This window comes from Myotis myotis, unplaced genomic scaffold (genome assembly GCF_014108235.1).
Source record: "Myotis myotis isolate mMyoMyo1 unplaced genomic scaffold, mMyoMyo1.p scaffold_m19_p_1, whole genome shotgun sequence".
NCBI lineage: Eukaryota > Metazoa > Chordata > Mammalia > Chiroptera > Vespertilionidae > Myotis > Myotis myotis.
Window position 1 is genome coordinate 130,983,533 of NW_023416313.1, and position 21,763 is coordinate 131,005,295.

Below are 21,763 nucleotides of genomic sequence, written 5' to 3' on the forward strand. Positions count from 1 at the left end.
CTGCCCTTTAATTTTTGACCCCATAAAAGATTAGTAGCAATGTTTTTAGGCCTCAGTGTACCTCTTGGAGGGCTCTTTAAGTAAAAGATAACCTAGTTCCAACTACAAGTATTTCTTTTAAGCAAAAGTTATTTTTAAAAGAAGATAAAAGACAATGCCTGATATTACATGAGAGTATCCAAAAGTTTTTAAAAACTTGTAATGTTGCCTGCAATATCACAGGTCTTTGTTTGTTAGGAACTTTTCTCCTGAGCCAATGCCAGTTGAAAATTAAAGTAGCTGCTTAAATAGAGTTATCATAGCTATCCACACAGGGAAGTGTGTGAAGGCACTCAAAAGGCTAGTTGTGTTTGTGTATGTATTTTTTTCTTCTTATAAGGAATTCTTTCTCTGAACCTTTTCTAATGAAAGTTTTAATTAGAAGAAGAACAAATTGGCCAAATTCTGAAATACTTGACTTAGAGGATACCTTTTGAATGTGTTTTTTTCCTTTGAAATTGAAGAAGCTTTCATATAATACAAGGTGGAATGTCTTTGCAAAGTTGGTAGTGTGGTTCTAGAACCTGCTACCTCAAGAGGTGATTCAGAATCAAAATAAGAGATTCAAAAAGGATTCAGAGACCTTCATAATGATAGCCCTTTAAGGTGACAAAGGAAGCTTTGCTATGTTCTTAACCTCTTAAGGCCAGTATCTCAAACACTTGTGTATCTCATAAACACCCTGGATGCCACTGCCAGGGACAGAATGCTGTCTCCTTCCAGTGTTCTTTTTCTTCTTCTTTACTCTCCTGTGTTCATAGCAGCATTATTTGCATTAGCCAAGATCTGGAAATAGCCCAAGTGCCCATCAGCTGCTAAATGGATAAAAAAGCTGTGATACAGTGACACCATGGAACACTTCCAGTGTTCTTCGGCTCATATTCTGAATGTAGACGTGAATGAAGTCTGCTCTTCCCTGCATGCACCTGGAGCTTCCTCTAAAAAAGAATATGCTTTTGCTAGTTGAAGAGTGGAATGCTCTTACTGTCCATAGTTCTTAAGAAATTAAGTAATATAGGTGCTTCTTTGGGATGGAATGAAAACATCCCAAAATCTCAAGCATACCTCCTGTTCATTTTATCTCTAACTTGGGCAAAAACAATGACCCAAATTCATTACTGAGCTTTTGGAGATATAATATTCAGTGAACTGTCACGTAACCCTCCTTCTCACTTAGCTGACAAATGTTGTGGCCCAAAAGTTGCATAATGAGTCTGTGATGAGACAGCAGTTGTCAGCTCCCGACTAATCCCTTCCTTCTGCAGAGCCTTCGATGTCTTTTGACCACACTCCTTAGTCATGGGATAAGAAGGCAAAGCCGGCAGGGGTAATGCTGTCTTCATGGTCAGGTTGGACTGGAGTCTGAGGAGCACACTAGCATCTGAAACTCTTGTTGCTAGATGATCTTGAGGAGAGAAAACAGAACAGGCCTGGGAAGGAGAACCAGAACTGGTCAGTAGTAACCCCATCTTCCTTTCAGTTCTGTCTCCTTACCCAGATTGAACCAAAAACTTGCTGGTCAAAACAGCCATTTTAAGACAGAGCTTAAATAGCTTTTATTAAAGTTCAGTATTTAGTAAGTGCTTACTACATATAAGAACTAATAGATGATGGAATAAAAGTCAGTTTTAATCTTTCCAGGAACTCACAAGACAGCCAGGGTAAGCTCTAGGACAGTGTGACCCAAGCTTATGGGGCTCTGGTGGAGGTACGGTGCCACGCACTATGGCAGCTCCATCTCAATCAAGATCTCTCTATAATATTGCCAGTTTAAGGCAGCCATGGGGCTCAACTGTAATCCTTCAAAGCCATTATTCTTAGATCTATAATCAAAACTGTACACATATCTCATCCCTTGCTGGTTTGTTTGTGTCTCTTTCCGGCCAGAAGTACAGGTTTAAGTTAGCCATAGTGAAAAATTACAACAATGACTAGTTAGAAAGAACCATAATTAAACCCTATCCTGGAACTGTGGGAAACGCCACATGCACTCAGGGTCTTTCTCATGAGGTTGCTGGAGTAAGTAGAGCATTTAAAGTTGTGTCAGGAACTACAAAGAGACTGACTTTTATTTTCTTCATTCGGCCCTATTTTGCTTCAGCTGCAGGACATTCTCTCATCAGCTTAGCCTTGCTCAAGTGTCAGGGAGATCATTTTGGGGTCTGTAGGAAGAAAATGTGAATATCAAATCACACTCCTCCAGAACAAATGCCCAAGGTTGCCTGCCTAGGAGGCTACTGGTTAAGAGATCTTGGTTCATCTCAAGAACTATTTTCAGCCATCATAATCATTCTTTTTTTAAAAAAGTTTTTTTTAAAGTATATTTTTATTGATTTCAGAGAGGAAGGGATAGGGCGAGAGAGATAGAAACATCAATGATGAGAGAGAATTATTGATTGGCTGCCTCCTGCAAACCCCCCCCCCCCCCCCCCCCCCGGGGATCAAGCCTGCAACCTGGGCATATGCCCTGACCGGAAATCAAACCAGTGACCTCTTGGTTCTTAGGTCGACCCTCTACCGCTGAGCTACACCCGGCTGGGCCATTCTTATGATTTATTTATTCTTTTGGAATGGAGATGAGTCTGCTGGTTCTTATCTTCTCCTTCACAAGGAGCTGCCACAATTGTCTTAGTCTGCAGTAAAACCAAATTTCTCGTTTAAAAGAAAAGCAAAACAAAAGGAAAAGTTTAAGAACTACAGTTAGTAGTTTTTTAAGGTAAGAGTTAGTTTAGTATGAGTATTTTAAGCCTTCTCAACTTTTTTTGTTTAAACAAACAAGGGTTTTCTCTCTACCATTTCCAAAAAAAATGAACACTCCTATCCCAAATCTTTACTCCAATCTTGTTGACTTTTCTAATTATTAGTAACATTCACTGGAAAGCTTTGTTATCCAACTTGTCAGGATATTCCTCTCAAAGCGCCAGTGGGAAATGGACATTTTCCGTCGTCTGTGCAGGTTGCATAGGCACCAGCGGGAGTAGGACTCTGTTTCCTCACCGAGCCTTGGACAGCATGCATACATTTCCTTTGGTAGGTTTAGCATTTTTATTTTTCTAGTTTAAACATAGTAGAAATTACTTCTTCAAAACATACATACTCGGTAGAAATGTATGCACTTTTTCCCTTAAAGACTTGTAGCCATTACCTGAAGTCAACATGGCAAGCAGAATATGTAACATATGGTTTCCTATATAATTCTTTTAGCATCTGGAGATTTGTAGCTTTAAAGGGCTTCCTTTTACTCCACATTGATGCATTAAAAACACCTGCCAAGACTGTGAGGGAAGGGTTCCGAAAAGGAACAGTGGCCTCTGCCAGCACTTCTGTCTGGGAGAAAGCTGCCCCTCCAGCTCTCACCCTGATGCCAGACACTTCAGTCCCTCCCTGTAAGTCCATTTCAAGCTGCTGCCCCAGTGAGGAAGCTCAGAGAGAGTGAGTTCAAGTAAGTCTGTGTGTGGGCCCTTTAAGAGGAACTCTTAGGGCCCTGGCTGGGTAGCTCAGTTGGTTAGAGCATCATCCCCCAAGGTTGTAGGTTTGATCACCCATCAGGGCACATATAAGATCAACCAATGAATGCATAAATAGTGGAACAACAAATCAATGTTTCTCCCTCTCTCCCTCCCTCCCTTCCTCCCTCTTTCTCCTCCTCTCACTCTAAAAATCCATCAATAAAGAAAGAAAAATGTTAAAAAAAAGAGACACTACTCGTACTCTAGCACCACTCCCTCTCACTCAGCCTCACTTCCTGCTGGTTTTTACAGCCAGCAGTTATGGGGACTTCTCTACCTGGCACTGGAACCGTGGGCTGGAGGGGGCTGGTGTGGGGCTGGGACCTCTGGCTCCTCAGCGGGAACTTCGCCAGCCAAGATATCCTTCCCCATTTATATCCATCACACATGGGTGTGTGACCAGCCCATTCCACATTCCGCCCCTCCTACCAGCCTCAGTGTGGCTTCTTCTTCATATCCTTAGTTGTAGAATTTTGTTTGGCTATATTTCAGGCAGTTCTGAATGATGGTTCTGTAGTTTAGTTGTAATTTTGATTTGGTTGTGGGAGGATGTGAGTACCACATTTACCTACACTGCCATCTTATCCGGAAGCTCCATAGATCATTCAGAATTTTGAAGGAATGACAACATTGTCTTCTGGTTTCCAGTATTGCTGCTGAGAAGTCTGGTGCTGTTTTGATTCCTGATCTCTTATTATGTGGCCTCTTTTTTCACTGAGAAACTTTTAGGATCTTTTCTTAGTCTTCGGTGTAGTGAAATGTCACAATAGTGTTATTCTATGTTATTCTTGTTCTTTGGGTTATTCTGATGGCCCCTTTTGATCCTTCTGTTTGGGAATATTTTCTTGTATTATTTTACTTATTTATTTTGATAATTCTTTCCCCTCTGTTTTTTTTTCTGATTTCTTTTTCTGGAACTTTCATTACTCAGATGTTGGCCCTCTTTCTCACACTTATTCTCTAGTTATCTTTTCTTCTCTATTTAAAAAGATTTTTTTTTCTTTTGTTGTACTTTGCCAGTGTCTCTATTTTCTAGGCTTTTATTTAGTTTTTGACTTCTGCTGTCATAATTTTAATTTCTAAGAACTCTTTTGTTTTCTACTTTTTAATAGCCACTGCTATTTAATAGTATTATATTTTTTATCTCTCTGAAGATATTAATGATCATCTTTTTGAAATTTTCATCATTCTGCATAGTTTGTTTCTTATAATTTGCTTTATTTTTTTGTTTTGTTTTGATATTGTCTCTCATGTTAGAGGTTTTTCAGCTGCTTGCAAATATTTAAGAGTAGAATGTTAAGAACCTGACTAAAAATTCCCTTCTAGGTTTTGTTGACTGGTCTGCACTGTAGGGCAATCTACCTGAGCTATTTCATTGAGGACCTGTGGTCTTAGCGTCTGTTGGCCCTTGCATCATTCAAATCCCCAGAGAAGACTCTTCTAATCTTTTGTGTAGAGTATTAATTTGGCTTCATTTACTCCCCATTTTCAGTACAGTCCTTCATTGTCAACTCTGCTTCATGTTTCCCCCTTCAAATCCCTCTTTTATCTTCTTTAAGAAAAAATATCTCGTTTTCTACCTGGGTAACATAATTGCTTCTCTTTCAGCCTTTTAACCTATTCTGCTCTTGACAATGTCATCTTTGCCACACTTCCAGAACCGCTCAGCACCCCGAGTGCCTGGGCTTCAGAGGAGCCCTCCAGGCTGAGGAAAGCCCTCAAGCACTCAGCAGGTTGAATATTGGCTTTCCCTGTTGCTGACTAAAATTCATCTTCTGAGTCATTACACCTGTCCTGCTACCTAACTTCCCAAATGGTGTTGCTGTCACATCTTTTCCTATTATTTTTGTCTTTGTGATTTGTGCTTTCTTAAAGAAATAAATCCCATTATTGTTTTCATAAGGTTTTTAGAGGAAGACATACATATGTGAGTTCATCATCCTTAACCAGAGATTACCCACATTGCTATTAGGGAAAAGCAAGTGTGTCTGAAAGCAGTAAGTGCAAACAGCGTTCCCAAGGAGGCAATGGAGAAGAATTGTTTCCTCATCATTAATTCACTAGGAACCACAGGACTAGAGCTAATCATAGGGTCTAAGATCTTTTATTTCTGTACCTTTTTGGCAGCCTTCTTTTTCATGTAGGTAAAAGGGTGAGGGACATAGAGGCACAGGTTTGTCAGTGAGCTCATCTGAATGTCAGACTCTTCCCACGACGGAAATGTTTCTAGTAAAGTGCTGTGAATCCTACCCTGGGCTCTGTTTTGATTTAGACTTGGTCCTGGTTTTGTCCCTCACTGAAACCACTGTTTGTTTTCTCTTGCATTCCCAACCCCCACACCTATTCTATAGGATGATGAGAGCCTGAAGTACCTCACACATGAGGAAAAGGATGTCATCCTGTTTTTTGAAGAGACTATTGATTCCCTGGAGGACGACTTTGAGGAGCAAGTCCTGTGTGACAGTGGGGTACACTGCCAGCCCTCAAAGTCTCTGGAAGAGAGCACCCCCAGCCACTTGGAACCAGAAGATGTCATTGACCTCGTGCAGCCAGTGTGTGCAGCCGGGGAACCCGAGCGCCCCCCGGATGTGACTGAAGCAGCAGGTGAGGCGTGAAGCGCCAGTCCCCAGACCCTGGCTTGCTTTGTTAGTGTTTTGCACGACACAGGCACTGCTTTCTGTGTCTGCCCATGTGGAGCCTTTGGGACTTACCAGATTTTTGTAGGTTAGAAGCATCATCTTCATAGTTTGTCCAGCTAAGTAGATGTTTTCTTAGCATATTAGGATGACAACACATGAAGGGGAATTCCAAAAGGGCTAGAGTTAAGGATGAAACTCATTGTCATACAGATAAACTTTATATATATATAAAGAAAATTGAAAATGGCTTCCAGGTAATAATTCATTATAGAAAGAAAACATAGGAGGTACTTGTATTTTAGCCCTTGAAGTTTGATCTCAATTTTTGTGCAAGATTATATCCCTACAGCTGTAGCATGGTTGCCAAGGGGGAGGTATTTAAACTGAAAAGTCAGCTGGTTCAGGAAAATAGGAAATGATCAGAAGAAAAATTCAGTTCACCGTCCTCTTTGTACCTTGCCTAACTCAGGGTGGCATCGAAAGGGTCCTGTGATAGAACCAGAGGCACAAGGAGAAAATTTTCTTCCATTTTCCTTCCTAATTGGAAAAAATATTAGAAATAAATGTGGTCAAGGGGATAAGGATTAGTAACGAGGAAAAAGAAGAGAAAATAATTTTGCTTGGCTACCTACAAAATACTGACATTTGTCATGAGCCTGTATAAATATTTTTTCCTTTTTTTATTTGTAAGCAGGGCTGTGTGTTACACAAAATTTTACATACTACAGCAGTGATGGTGAACCTTTTCAGCTCGGCGTGTCAGCATATTGAAAAACTCTAACTTAACTCTGGTGCCGTGTCAAATATAGAAATTTTTTGATATTTGCAACCATAGTAAAACAAAGATTTATATTTTTGATATTTATTTTATATATTTAAATGCCATTTAACAAAGAAAAATCAACCAAAAAAATGAGTTCACGTGTCACCTCTGACACGCGTGTCATAGGTTCACCATCACTGTGCTACCGTTATAGATTCCAGAGATGGAGCTTAGTTTGCAGCCATCTCTTCAAAGAGGAGACCTAATGTGAATTCCCCATTTTTATCACACTTCTTTGAAGTATAGTTTCTAAAATAAATTTGAACCAGCTGTTCCTTTAAAAATGTCAGATCATAGGTTGGCACCAAGGAAAACACCTTTTGAAAGGAAGCCACCTTGCCCATCAATTCCCTAACATGACATTTTCATAACAGTTTTAAGTGCCTCCCCTTTGGCAGGCATTGTGTGGGACTCTGCAGTACAAAGGTAAATAAGGCGGCCTACAGTTTTGCAGCTGGAGACGGTGTATAAACCCAAGTCCAGAAAAGTATTAGGTGATCTGTGATCAGTGTATGTTCAGGATCTAGTCAAGGCTCCAAGACTGGCATATTAAGCTCTACCTGGGGCTGTCGGGAAACATTCCTATTTCATGGAGGAAAGCGATGGAGTTGTTGATGTGCCACATCACCTCCCAGCCTCCATTTCCCCTTTGTAAAAATCCCTGCTAAGGCAAGTTACTGTTTCTTCCTGTGAATGCCTCAGGCGGATGGGTCCTCAGGAGCTTGCTTTTACGGTATACTTCCCAGGTACTGACCATTTCTGCCTAGCAGTCTTTCACCATCACTGGTTCATTCTTCTCATCCTGTGGTTATGAGAACCATGTATTCTGTTCTCTCTTGTTAGTCCAGGGGACAGGGATAGAGAAGTTCAGGTTACAGGAGGTACTGTTGAAGTTGGTATTATATCCCTTTGAGACCCTTTGTGTTTCAGGGGGAGATGTAATGTGTTTATTTTTACATAAAGTTACATAAACTTATGAGGATTCTGCCTACTTCTCAGGGGCTGGACCTGCTGGAAAGGAAGACATTCCTGTCCTGGAATGCGGGGCACAGGATGTGGAGGCTTCTCCCCGGCCAGGGTGCACCGTTCCAGAGGTCCTTCCTCGGCCACCCTCCCTGCCTGTCCCCACAGCGCCGGCCCACCCCAGGAAAGAGCAGCTCTCTTCTCCTCCTCCTGCAGAGCACCCCAAACTGCCCCGTTCAGTCCCTACTCCGCTTGTTATCGCCCAGAAGATTTCTGAGAAGTTGGCAGGAAATGAAGCACTTTCTCCCACCTCCCCCTCCAAGGAGGGCAGGCCTGGGGAATGGAGGACACTGCCTTCTGTGGCCCCTCGCAATGGAGACCACTTGTTGTGGCACAGACATATGGCACAGCCTGCGCCCAAGATCCACCGCTTCCCGAGCAACATCAGTGTGACCAACAGCGCCGGGAAGGAGTTCAACAAGACCATCTCCAAGGCCGCGGTCAACGTGCAGGAGCGGAAAGCCCGGGTCCTGGCCAACATTAATGGAGTCTCTTTCTTCTCCACGGGAGACACGGAAGATCGGGCCCAAAAGGGTGATCTCGCTGAGCGGAGGAGAAGCGTCTCTCCAGAGCAGGGGACGTGTGGCCAGAGCAAGCCAGGCCCCGTCCAGGAAGCTGTGTCCACGCAGGCAGGAGGGCAGACCAGCAGTCAGCAGTCCAGAGGTGTGCAGACAGAGCAGACCCCGCCCCTGGAGAATGGCTTCCAGAGCATCCATGATGTCCTAACGAGCGAGCCCGGTCCCTTTTTCTCTACTGGGAAGACTGTCACTTTCCGTCCAGACCCGGCTCTTACCAATAAACTTGCACGCCAGAACGCCAGCAAGAGCTTGTATGAGCACCGGCAGCCGGACTGCAGCCAGGATGCTAGGAAGCGAGCAGGTTCGCTGCCCAGGGCCGTGGGGTTCAGACCCCAAGGCATCACCGTCCAGTTTGCTGGTCGAGGCTCCACTGAGGAAGCTCGCCGGGAGGCCCTGCGGAAGCTCGGCCTGCTGAAAGAGAACTTGTGATGGAGCATGAGAGGGGACTGGAGGATGTGCATGGCCAGGTTTGTTTGGCCTAAAATGACTGTGCGTCGTAAAGAGCAATCACAACAGTCCCAACAGCTGTGCCCTGCTGCGGACGAGCGATGACGGGTACCAGGACTCAGCAGTCCGGGCTGGGTGCCTGCCCCTCCCATTCCACCTTTGAGCTGGGATTTCCTTCTGTAAACAAGGGTCAGCACCAGAGCTTCTTTTTTCTAAGAACTCAGATAATAACCTTGAAGAACTATAGGTTTCTATGATTTGTAACTGCCATCTATTTTGTAGATTCAGGAGAAGGGGTCCAATTTGCTTTTCTTGAGTCTCTAACCTAACCTTTGAACCCAAGCAAATGGACATGAAGGCCAGTTTAGATCTCTTATACTCAATTCTCTAAGCTAGGGACTTCCTCTCCTTTTCTAAGAAAATATTAAAACTGAGTGTTAAATTTTCATAGTGTCTTACAATACATTTTTGGTTTTTTTCTTTTTGAAGGGTATAGGGTAATATGTTAGCCCTAAATATGATTTTGTTTCTTGATATAATTTGGTTTGCCTAGGTTTTTTTTATTGAAAATTGAAATGAAACCTTTAGAGTCTGATGTACTATAAGTTTGAGTTATGGGAGTGGAATAGAAAGGTTGAGTGTGGAAAAAGTGGTAATTTCAAGAAAGCAAGTCTCAATACACTGAAGGGTCTGTGTGGTTGGGGGATATGTGTATGAGTGTCTATTGTGTATATACATGTATAAAATATGTTTATAGAAACATGTTAACATATACATAGATAGGAATTGTGTTGGCACATATACATTTATCATTACTTACATATAAACTTCTTAGAACCCTATACTCTTGATAGACACTCAGCGTTGGGATGGGTGCCATAGGAATTGTTACTTCCCCACAGGGAAGCCTTTAAGGACACATCTCCAGGATACTTCGCTGAACCCAAGTGCTTTTTCCTCCGCAATGTGTGTCCTGTTCCCAATTAAAGTAATATTCCGAGTAAGGTTGCAGGTAAGCAAGATAGTTTTTAAAAACTTTTTTAATGAAGAACATTTTCAAAGATTTAATTTATCACCTGATTTTAACCTAATTTTAATTTATGACTTAATTTTAGTTCTGCATGTTCCAAGGTAGCTAGTAAACAGGAGGAAACAAACGATTCTTCAGATCCCCTGTGTTCTGTGGGCAAGGTCTCAGGATTAATTTAAAAGGGAAAAGACAGCGAACTAGATGACAGCATGAAAAGAGCTGGTTTACTCTCGAACTGTCTTACATGCTGAGTTGTAACCACAACCATTGTTATCAAACTATTCAAGGCTGGCGTCTTTAACCTCTAAAAATAGACTGGGAAGGGCCACACTTAGATATCACGCCCTTTTGTTGTTATGGCTCAGCCACTGTCACAGAATCTGTTTCTTTCCTGGTGAGTATTATTTAAATTCAAATGTGATGTGAAAGACATTTTTTTCATAGTGTTTGATTTGCCTTGTAAGTTACAGAAAATGATTGTAATTTTTTTTTCCTTAGAATTACAGTATTTAGTATCTCAGCCAGTTTCTTGATGGTCTTAATTTAACTAGGTATTAGCGTAGTTTTTATTTTACTCGTTTATATTGGATGTGGCTAAAGGATTATTGAAGGCTACATTATCTTTTTGCTAAGTGAGATGCCATACACAGTGTTTAAAATAGAGAGTCTTGATGTGGCTGATTTATTTTTATCTTATCCTATGATGTCATTTGATTAAGGTGAACTTGACTATATGTAGTATATTTGTTTTCATAATGATAATTTTGAAAAATAAATTTAGATTTATCTTATATACAAACTTTTGTTTTGCATTTTATATTTATTTTCAATTATTTTCTTTTAAATGTTATATTCTTTCCTTATATTTATTCATAATTTCTTGTACTTACTTCTACTTATTGCTCTGGTCATGTCTTGTGTTCAAACCCTAGAAATTAAAGCCATATATTTTGTTGGAGGTTCAGATTATGGTTGCCAATGAAGTAACATGTCTGTGTACGTATCATGTTAACAAAAACAACTAATTTGCTGAAGGACATTCGTTTTCTTGCCATACTACATGATAGGACACTCTTAAAAGGTCACCTTCAAAGAAATTTTAAGGACCATAATTCAAAGCAAAATTGTAACCAAAAGGAAAGATGAATCTTAAGTGCCCAGTTTTTTTTCAAGTGATATTTGTAAATCGGTCTCCATTTTTATGAAACTCTTTATCGTAAAATGAGGGGGGAAATTCTTTGGCTTTTAAAAAGGTATGTGTAAATGGCCCAACTAGAGTCTCCTCTGCAGACTGTAATACTTTGCAGTTGCCAGGGTAACAGGGTCTGCTCAGTCCCTCCTCCTCCTCCCTCTCCTATGTTTGGTTCTTGGTGTGTATACTTATTTTCACAAAACTAGCAGAAATGTAGATTCGTGCTGTTCTCTCCAGCCCACATTCTCCTTTTGGGGCCCCACCCGAGCTGTGTGCTGGCTCCTTGTCCTGACTTTGACAATATAGGCTTCTTCCCTCAGAATCCCTGATGGGAGGTGAGCTCCCCTTGTGGGCTCCCCACTTGAAATGAGCGTTCGTGAAGAGCTTCATGTAGCTGATAAACAAGGCCTTATGGAGCCCTTAAGATTGACCTTTTTATTTATAAAAAATCAGAAATGTATTCTCTTTATTAAATTCCCACATCTCTAGTTATGTGAAATTTGACCTTTCAGAGGATTTAATGGTGGTGTATTTGTACAGAGGATCTAAGAAATCAGTTCTTTATGTTTATTCAAGAGTAATGAAGAGAGCATTAAGATAAATATGAAAACAATTTATTGTTATCAAGGAACCAGTAACTGCTATGCCATTTCCCTAAAGGAAGTGGCAGAATGAGGCACTGTTTTGGTTTTATTTTTTTTATTTTTAATTTATCTTTATTGTTGAAAGTTTACAGATGTCCCCTTCCTCCCCCACCCCCCCAAACCCCCCCACCACCCCCCCGCTCCATTGCCCCTCTCTACCCTGCTCCTGCTCCCTCCCAGGCCTTCCCCGACTATTGTCTGTCCACGGGCTATGCATATAAGGTCATTGGTTAGTCTCTTCTCTCCCCCCACCCCCTTCCCTCTGAGAATCGTCAGTCTGTTTCATGCTTCAATGTCTCTGGATCTTTTTTGTTTGTCAGTTTATTTTGTGCATTAGATGGAACCTAATGAACAGGATCATATGATACTTGTCTTTCTCTGACTGGCTTATTTCACTTAGCGTAATACTCTCCAGGTCCTTCCATGCTGTTTCAAAGACTAAGAAATCCTTCTTTTTGCCCTAGCTGCTTTGGCTTAGTGGATAGAGCATCAGCCTGCAGACTGAAGGGTCCCTGGTTCCATTCCGATCATTGTGGGCTCAGTTCCCAGTAGGGGGCATGCAGAAGGCAGACAGTCAATGATTCCATCATCATTGATGTTTCTATCTCTCTCTTCTTCTCCCTTCCTCTCTGAAACCAATAAAAATATTTTTAAAAAATAAATCCTTTTTTACTGCTGCATAATATTCTATAGTGTAAATGCACCACAGTTCTTTAATCCATTCACCTACTGATGGGCACTTGGGCTGTTTACAGATCTTAGCTATTGAAAATAACGTTGCTATAAACATAGGGGTGCATATATTCTTCCTGATTGGCATTTTTGGCTTCTTAGGATATATTCCTAGAAGTGAGATCACTGGATCAAATGGAAGTTCCATTTTTAATTTTTTTGAGGAAATCACACTGTTGTCCATAGTGGTTGTACCAGTCTGCATTCCCACCAGCAGAGTACCACAGTTCCTTTTTCTCCTCGCCAGCACTTGTTTATTGATTTATTAATGGTAGCTATTCTGGCTGGTGTGAGGTTATACCTCATTATGATTTTAATTTGCATCTCTCTGATGATCAGTGACCTTGAGCATTTTTTCATGTTTCCTGGCCATTTGTATGTCCCCTTTAGAGCAGTGTCTATTCAGGTCTTCTGCCCATTTTTAAATTGGGTTGTTTGGCTTCCTTTTGTTGAGTTGTATAAGCACGTTACATATTTTGGAAATTAACCCCTTATCAGATATATCATTGGCAAATATGTTCTCCCATGCAGTGGGTTCTCTTTTCATTTCGATGCTGGTTTCTTTTGCTGTGCAGAAGCTTTTTATTTTGATGTAGTCCCATTTGTTTATTTTTTTCCTTGTTTCTCTTGCCCTACGCAATATAGTGATGAAAATTCTGCTATTTGATATATTGATGAAAATTCTGAGATTTTGCCGCCTATGTTTTCTTTTAGGATTTTTATGGCTTTATTGCTTACATTTAAGTCTTTTATCCATTTTGAGTTTATTCTTGTGTATGGTGTAAGTTGGTGGTCTGTTTTCACTTTTTTGCATGTATCTGTCCAATTTTTCCAACACCAATTATTGAAGAGATTGTTTTTACTCCATTGCATGCTCTTCCCTCCTTTGTCAAATATTAATTGAGCATAAGGGTTTGGGTCAATTTTTGGGTTCTCAGTTCTGTTCCATTGGTGTATATGCCTGTTCTTGTGCCATTATCAGGCTGTTTTGATTACAGTGTCTTTGTAGTATAACTTGATATCTGGTATTGTGATCCCTACAACTTTGTTGTTCTTTCTCAAGATTGCTGTGGCTATTTAGTTCCATATACATTTTTGGAGTATTTGTTCTAGATCTGTGAAATATGCTGTTGGTATTTTGATAGGGATTGCATTGAATCTATAGATTGCCTTGGGTAGTATGGACATTTTAATGATGTAAATTCTACCGATCCATAAACATGGTATATTCTTCCACTTGTTTATGTCTTCTTCTATCTTCTTTTTCAACGTCCTGTAGTTTTCAGAATACAGGTCTTTTACCTCCTTGGTTAAGTTTATTCCTAAGTATCTTAATTGTTTTTGTTACAGTGGTAAATGGGATTGTTTTTTTTAGTTTCTCTTTCTGAGAGTTTATTATTGGTGTATAAAAATGCCACCGATTTCTGGGTGTTAATTTGTATCCTGCTACATTGCCAAATTCATTTATTAAATCTAGTAGTTTAGTAGTTTTTTGTGTGGAATCTTTAGAGTTTTCTATGTACAATATCATATCATCTGTGAATAATCACAATTTTACATCCGTCTTTCCAATTTGGAAAATCACATGATCATATCAGTAGATTCAGGAAAAGCATTCGACAAAATCAAATACCAATTTTTGATAAAAACTCTCAGCAGAGTGGGAATAGACTTGGGGGTGGGGAAACTTTTCTCTGCCAAGGGCCATTTGGCTATTTATAACATAATTCACGGGCCATACAAAATTATCAACTTAAAAGTCAGCTTGCTATATTTGGTCAAACATTTCATTAACTCACCCCCAATGCCTTGGCAGGGCCAGACCAAATGACTTCTTGGGCCTTCTACTGCCTGCAGGCCGGATGTTCCCCATCCCTGGAATCGAGGAATCATACCTCAACATAATAAAGGCCATATATGACAAACCTAAGCCAACATTATATGGGCGGGAGTAGGGGGGGTCCATAAATTTGCCCATCAATGGGCAAAAACTAAAATGATTTTCCCTAAGAACAGGAACAAGACAGGGTTCACCACTTTTATTCAACATAGAACGGAAGTCCTAGCCACAGTGGTCAGACAAGAAAACATAAAAGGCATCTCTGAGTGTATTTTATCCCCCTGACAAGACAAGCTTAGTAAACTGCTCCCTTGGGCTCTTAAATGTTTGCACCAAATCCTTGTGTTCTCTGAAGGAGCAGGGCTTGTTTTCTGTTTTTCCTCCTGCCCCCCTCAGCTCCTGGGTGGCAGGAGGAAGGGGAGGAGCATGGGGAATGCTCAGCTGTGAAAGGTTTGTGTTTTCATTGAAATGACAAGTCACCAAACAGGTTTTGTTTCTTCTCTTCACAACAAGGCTTTTTCCCTGCTTTAAAGCATGGGGAACAAGTTCCATATCTTTTTCTAATCTACTCGCTGGACAAGCCCTGCATTCAGATATCTGAGAAAAGAGAAAGCCGAGCTCTGTGCTGCCTTGTCCTGGGAAAACTGGAACTCTGTGACTGAATTCGAAATAGAGGACTGCCTGGGCACCACTGACCCAGTCCCTCCCCAGCTGCTGCCTTCCCTCCTGCGCCAGAAATGCCACAATCACCCTCTTCTCTGATAGTAAGAGCGCTCGGGGGGGGGGGGGGGGGTGGTAAACACCCACCTGTCTACACAAGTAAAGTTTAATAACCAAAGTGCACTCCCTGCCCTACACTTCTTAACATAAAAATGACTAGCCTTTGTGTGTCTGTTTATTCAAAGAAAGATAAATTGTACACATTCCAAATTCAAAGGACTTAAGAAATGCCAGTCACTGCTGTCACTGGCAGGCTCACTCTCCCTCCTGGTTATTGTCCTGCTAGGGGGCCACCAATGACGCTAGGAGCCAGGCAGGGCCTGCCCCATAGGGCACATCCCTTCAACCCTGGTCACCTTGCTCTGTAAAGATTTACTTCAGGCTTCTTATCTAAACAGCATGAACTTTCTGTTCAACAATGAGCTAAAAAGGGGGGACATGGTGGTTTCTAGAAATGACCTGGAAAGCCTAAGTGACAAATGCAGTAATTCTCTGACCTGGGCAGGGTCTTGGGGGGGTCCATAAATCGCCCTAAGGAGCAGGAGGTGGGAGCAGCGCCCATCCCCTCTGAGAGAACTGAGCAATCCTCTCAGGATGCTTTTCACCTCCTGGTTCCTTGGCAGTCCCCTAGATCCGTCTGCCGTGGCCCCACACAGACCCTTCTGCTCTGGACACACTGGGATCTAGAGCAAAGCCGAGTCAGGAGGAATCCCCCAGCCTTGCTGGTTGAGTTTAATGTAGGTTTTCCTGATTCCCGCTGCTCTTCAAGATCCTGGAGGCCAGCTATTTCCCCAGCAGAACATGGCTTCTGAGTGAGGTTCAGTGAGCATTTCCAGTTTTTTGTTTTTTGGGGGGGGTTTTTGTTTGTTTTTTATTGATTTCAGAGAGGAAGGGAGAGGGAGAGAAACATCAATGATGAGAGAATCATTGACTGTCTGCCTCCTGCATACCCCCTACTGGGGACTGAGCCTGCAACCCGGGCAAGTGCCCTTAACTGGAATCAAACCCGGGATCCTTCAGTCCGCAGGCCGACACTCTATCCACTGAGCCAAACCAGCTAGGGCAGTTCCCAGTTTTGAGGAGGGCCTGGGGTCTCCTTTCTGGGTGCTGGAGCTCCTAGTTTGGTGACTTAGTTCAGATTCGGTGATCACCCCTACTCCTCCTCCCCTGCCTTCAGAGGTGGCGGCAGCTGTGCTGGTCTGACTGGGCTGGAAGCTGAGGTTAATGGAGCGCAGTCATTGATAAACAGGTCACACTTCATAAACTTCAGGTATTTGTGTGTGAAGCAGAGCTGCCAAGAGGAGTAACCTAAGTTCTGGAAATACTTGTAAGAGGTGGGGCTAAACGAACAAGGAATCCATGTGTCAGGCGTAAAGGGCTCCAGAGAACAAGGAGCTCTGCGCACGTGTGTGTGTGCTTACACGTGTTACACGCTTGCACATGCCCACACACTGCCTCCTTCAGAGCCGGGCTGGTTTCCGTCCTTGGCATTCTGATTTGTTGTTTACTCACCCTGGGCATTGAGACCTGCAGCAGAAGTCTGTCCTTGTCACCAACAACATGCCCAGGTCTCTGTGGCCGTTACAGAATTAGGTAATTGCTCGTGGAACCCACACCCTTGACAAGTTTACATTTTCATAATGTAAAAAAGTTGTTTGAAACTTGTCTGCATTTGTGAAGCTACATGGTCTCTTGGACATCCAACTAGCTCTCCTGTTGTACAAGTTCCTGGTCCGTGAATTAGGGCCAAATTTATCCTTTTGCTTGGCCATTTGTTTGGTGTCTAAGCATTTTGAATTTGGGGGAAATAACTCTGTCATAGACCATTTCAAAGAGTAGGAAGGCTCAGGAGGGCCCCTCTCCTCCCGGGTGGGATATACTGACAGCTGTGAGGGCTCTGAGGGCCCAGGTACCTTGTTTGGAAAGTAAACTCAGAGCTCAGGGTGCACTTGATCATGTTCTTCCAAACTCACAACCCAGTAAACTTAGTAAAGCTCTTTATTTTTCAGTCCAATCCTAAAAGCCAAATGAACTGAATTAAAATATTCATAATGTAAAAAAGTTGCTTGAAACTTGTCTTCATTGATGAAGCTTAGGAGACGAAGCTGAAATGACAACATTTATTCATTCACTCAGCCCATTGTTGCACCGTCTCCATCTGCTGCGAGTGGTGCTGAACGCTACCTCATGACTGCCTCCCAGGTGGGGCTGTCACACCCTCTCACCGATGGGGAAATCCAGGCTTCTCTCCTCTGCACCAGGACCTCTCGGGGGCTGCTGGGCCCATGCCCTGACTGCATGGGCTGCAAACGCCCTGCTTCCCGTGCCCTCTGAGCAGCTGTGCAAGGTCGACGCCTTCCTCCTGTCCCTTCTCCTGAGCGCGCGGGGCTAACCTCGGCGTCATCTAGCTGCCACCGCGTCTCTTCCACAGAGCCTTTCTCGTCTCCCATGGAGTCGTTTCTGGACTCTCCTCAGGCTCTACCCCCCACTCACTATGGCTCCTCCCTGATTTGTACTTAGGTTTCAGCTGATAGGGACTGGGGACTTGTGTTTAGGGATAAGAAGGAAAGGAGGTGAAGAATGTCTTTGCAAAGTCAGGCTTGTTGGGAAGAGCATTTCAGTGGGCAGGACAGAACTAGAAAGAGGAAGGGAGCAGGCTGTGTCCCAGGCCTGAGAAGGGCGCTGCCGGCCTGGCTGGGGTTCCTTGAATCCGCTGCACATGACCTCTGCCTGGGAGCATCCAGTTCAAAGGTGCTCCTTTGGCTCCATCCCTCTCCCTTACTCAGGACTTGGTTCCGGAAACAGGAATCGCCAGTTGTGGTTTCCAACAACCCGTGTGCACAACTCCAATGCACAGCACAGCTAACTAAGTCTACTCCTTGGCAACCCTCTGAAGCTGTGCATGTTCCTGCAAAGGCAAGCAGGCATCAGTGGGAGGTCCAGGGCCTGGCCGCACTGAGCAGGAGTGCTCCGGGCAGGGCAAGCAGAGCGACCACTGCCCGTGCCAGGCCTCAGCCTCACCCCCACAGAGGCCACCAGCTCAGGCAAACACCTCAGCACGGCGCTAAGGTAGCCTTGATTACACCATTTAAAATCTCAAGCCACAGTCTAGCCATGACACAATTGCAATACAAACTGGTGCTCTCTCTCCAATCACGTCATAAATTATTACCACTCTGCCAATATTTGTAAGTGGCACTGTTGAAATTGTTGTCTATGTTGTACCAGGAATGTGTCTGCTTTCAGGGAACTAAGCATCTCCTTGCCTTGCGAGGTTCTACACTTCATCTAGTAATATTACTGTTGTTTAAATTATGGTTTTGAAAAATTCTTCAAGGAATTTCAGTGCCAGTTTAGGCAAGATTTTAAAATGGCTCAATTTTATCTTTTAAACTAAGTTTTTTCTCAGTTCAGTCATCCAACTCAGTCCTGTTTCCAAATGACCATTTGCTCTTTCTAGAAACCAGATCCACCTTCAAAGCTATATTTTGCTCTAAGTGTAGTCTGCTCGATCCCAGACTCACTGAGACCTGTAACGCTTTAGAAGGAGCAGGGACAGCCGAAAGGATTGAGCTTCTCAGACCTGCAAATAGAATGTTTGAGAGGCTCTGAGAGCCGCCTCCAGAGGCTTGCAGGGCTGTCATAGATAGATAGTTCCATGTGGCCACAGAGATGACGTGGAGAGGTTTCAGCTCCATGTGGGAATTGTATAGCATTTAGAGCTGGCTGAAAATAGAAGGGCTGCTCACCAGACATGAGCTCCCACCTCCTGGGCGGCGGGGGGCGGGGGGGGGGGGGGGGGGCGTGCGAGCAGACTGGTGAGTGCTCTGCGAGAGGAAAGCAGCAGGAATTGGACTCAGTGTCACCTCTTCCAATTCTGGTGTTTTCTCATGGGTTCATACAGAGCAGGCTTTGTTGTTATCCTGACCTGAGTTTGAATCCCAGTCCTACAATTGTTAGTTATGTGACTTAACCTCTTTGAGACTCACTTTCTTCATCTGAAAAAATGGGGACAAACCATACTTGCCTCATAGGGAGTAGTAAGGACAGAATGAGACCAATATGGCAAGTGTATGCCTGGCTCACACCTTCACTATCATCTCCTCATCACCACGATTATCATCACTATCGTCATCACCATCGCTATTCTCATCAACACCATCATCACCATTATCTCCATCCCCATCATCATTACCATCATCATCATCGTCACCGTCACCGTCACCGTCACCATCACCACCACCACCACCATCACCATCACCACCACCATCACCGTCACCGTCACTGTCACTGTCACCGTGACCACCACCATCACCATCACCATCACCGTGCCACCACAAGGACACCATCTTCCTGTGCAGCTCTCTGGAATGGCCTGAGGGAGGTCCCAGCATGGAGGGTGAGCAGCGCCAGCCTAACAGCCTCATAAGGCTCCACTGTTCACACAGGCCCGTTCTTACACGCAGTCCAGTGGTCACTTCAATTACTTTAGTAAAGAAGTAAGTTTTAGATTTAAGTTCCACTGCCTACTGAGAAGCAGCGTTTTACCACTTTCTAAAAATAGGTCTTCAGAGCTTATTTTCCTTCCCTGAGGCTGGCCAGGTCTGGCTTCCTGCTTAGATACACAACATCGGAGGACTCCCCCATCCAAGCTCACACTTTGCCGTGTCTCTTTCCTCTGTCCACTCAGAGCCGGGCCCTTCCTCCCCAGCCTCCTCCCAGATGAGGAAGTGCCCAGCCCAGCCCAGCGCCCCAAAGGCTCCAGGGAACACTGGAGGATTGTCCGGCCAGAGCCACTTGGCCGCCTTGAGGCTGCCAAGGAGGAAGTATTTATTTTGAGTTGCTGGGCTGGCCGGGCTGCGGCCCTCAGACTTTCCACCCCATCCAGCACACTTTGAGCCAGCCCTTGGGAGGAGGTGCTGGGGCAGAACCTGGAGGAGGAGGGTGGCCTTGTCAGCCAGAGCTCAGAGAGGTCTCTGAGAAACAGGTGGAATGATCCAGGCCCCAATTAAACCTGCCTTGGGTCAGTAGGTCCCCCAGCACGCCCCCTTCCTTGCAGCATCATCTCCACCCTTCTCTCCTCCGTGGTCTATGTAGGGGGACCCTATAGCTCTTCCTCCAAGTGGCTGCTTCTCAATCCATATAGCCCAGATCCAGTTCTCCCTCCAGGATGGAGCAACAGACTCTGCCTCCCTCCCTCCTTGCCCTCCCTTCCCCAGAAATGCCCTCCTGGAGCCTTCCTCTGCCATGCAACCTCTTCCTCCACCTGTGCCCATCCCAGCTTTCTTTCAGTCTGCAGGCTGATGCTCTATCCACTGAGCCAAACCAGTTAGGGCGTCATCCCAGCTTTCTTAATATCCCTATGGTGGGAGACCGTTCAGAGGCCATCTGGTACCACTTCAAGCGGACAGCATTCCATGGGAAGCCTCAGGCTTAAGGTTTGGCCTTAGTTCTCATCACTTGTGTGCAATTTAGGTGCTTGGGTGAGAGATTCAGAGACTAAATGAGACAATGGATGTGCAAAATTTCTGGAAACGGAAAGAGCAGTAGGGTCTAGGGCAGGGGTGGGCAAACTTTTTGACTTGAGGGCCACAATGGGTTCTTAAACTGGACCGGAGGGCCGGAACAAAAGCATGGATGGAGTGTTTGTGTGAACTAATATAAATTCAAAGTAAACATCATTACATAAAAGGGTACGGTCTTTTTTTTCGATAGTTTTATTCATTTCAAACGGGCCAGATCCGGCCCATGAGCCGTAGTTTGCCCACGGCTGGTCTAGGGCAATGGTTCACATAGTGTAGTCCCCTAGTTGGCAAAATAAACATCATTAGGACATTTTTAGAAATGAAAGTTAGCAGACTCACTCATCCATGGGATGAAAAACTCCAGAGCAGGAACTCAGGAACAGTTTTAACAAGTGTGATTCTGATGCACTGGACTAGTAAACAGAAAACGAGTCCTTTCTTCTAAGGTGCACAGTTGGGTAGAGTAACCTAAGATGCAGAATAGGTGCTGCACTGTAATCTCTGGGAGGGTAGGGACGAGGTCCTACTTATCTTTGCTTCCCTAGTACTAGTGTGGCATCTGGCACACAGTAGGTATTCAATTAATAGCTCTTCTATTGAATAGGTGTGTGAATAATAAAAGACAAAAGTAGCTCATGAGTCTTATAATGAGTACTAGAGGCCTAGTGCACAAATTCATGCACAGGTGGGGTCCCTCGGCCTGGCCTGCAATTGGGGTTGATTGGGGACATGGGAGTTTGGCCGGGGGGAGGGGCTGCAGGAGGTTGACTGGCTGCCCTGATCAGGGCCATCAGGGCTGTCCGACAGGGGAGGGGTCATGGGAGGTTGGCCGCTGTGGGAAGGGGCTGCAGAGGTTGGCTGTGGGAGTGCACTGACCACCATGGGGCAGCTCCTGCATTGAGCATCTGCAGGGTGGTCAGTGCGCATCATAGCGACTGGTTGACTGGTCGTTTTATATATATGGATATGTTACATTCATAATTTAGAAAGCAGATAATGCTATCTGGGAAAGGGGATGGGGA

General features: G+C 43.8%; 1 protein-coding gene across 4 annotated transcripts in view; it reads left to right on the forward strand.

The window, feature by feature from the left end:
• Positions 1-21,763, forward strand: part of PROSER2 (proline and serine rich 2) — a 95,492-nt gene that overhangs the window by 35,881 nt on the left and 37,848 nt on the right. For 3 of the 4 annotated variants that reach the window (XR_004974357.1, XR_004974361.1, XR_004974362.1), the window contains 2 exons: positions 5,900-6,152; positions 8,010-10,482. Coding sequence is in view for 1 of the 4 variants with exons in the window: in XM_036352273.1 (XP_036208166.1) it covers positions 5,900-6,152; positions 8,010-9,040 (1,284 nt within the window). In the remaining 3 variants the exon portion in view is untranslated. Of the gene's footprint in view, positions 1-5,899; positions 6,153-8,009; positions 10,889-21,763 lie in introns of those variants that run through there. The other variant, XM_036352273.1, reaches the window with a different exon arrangement.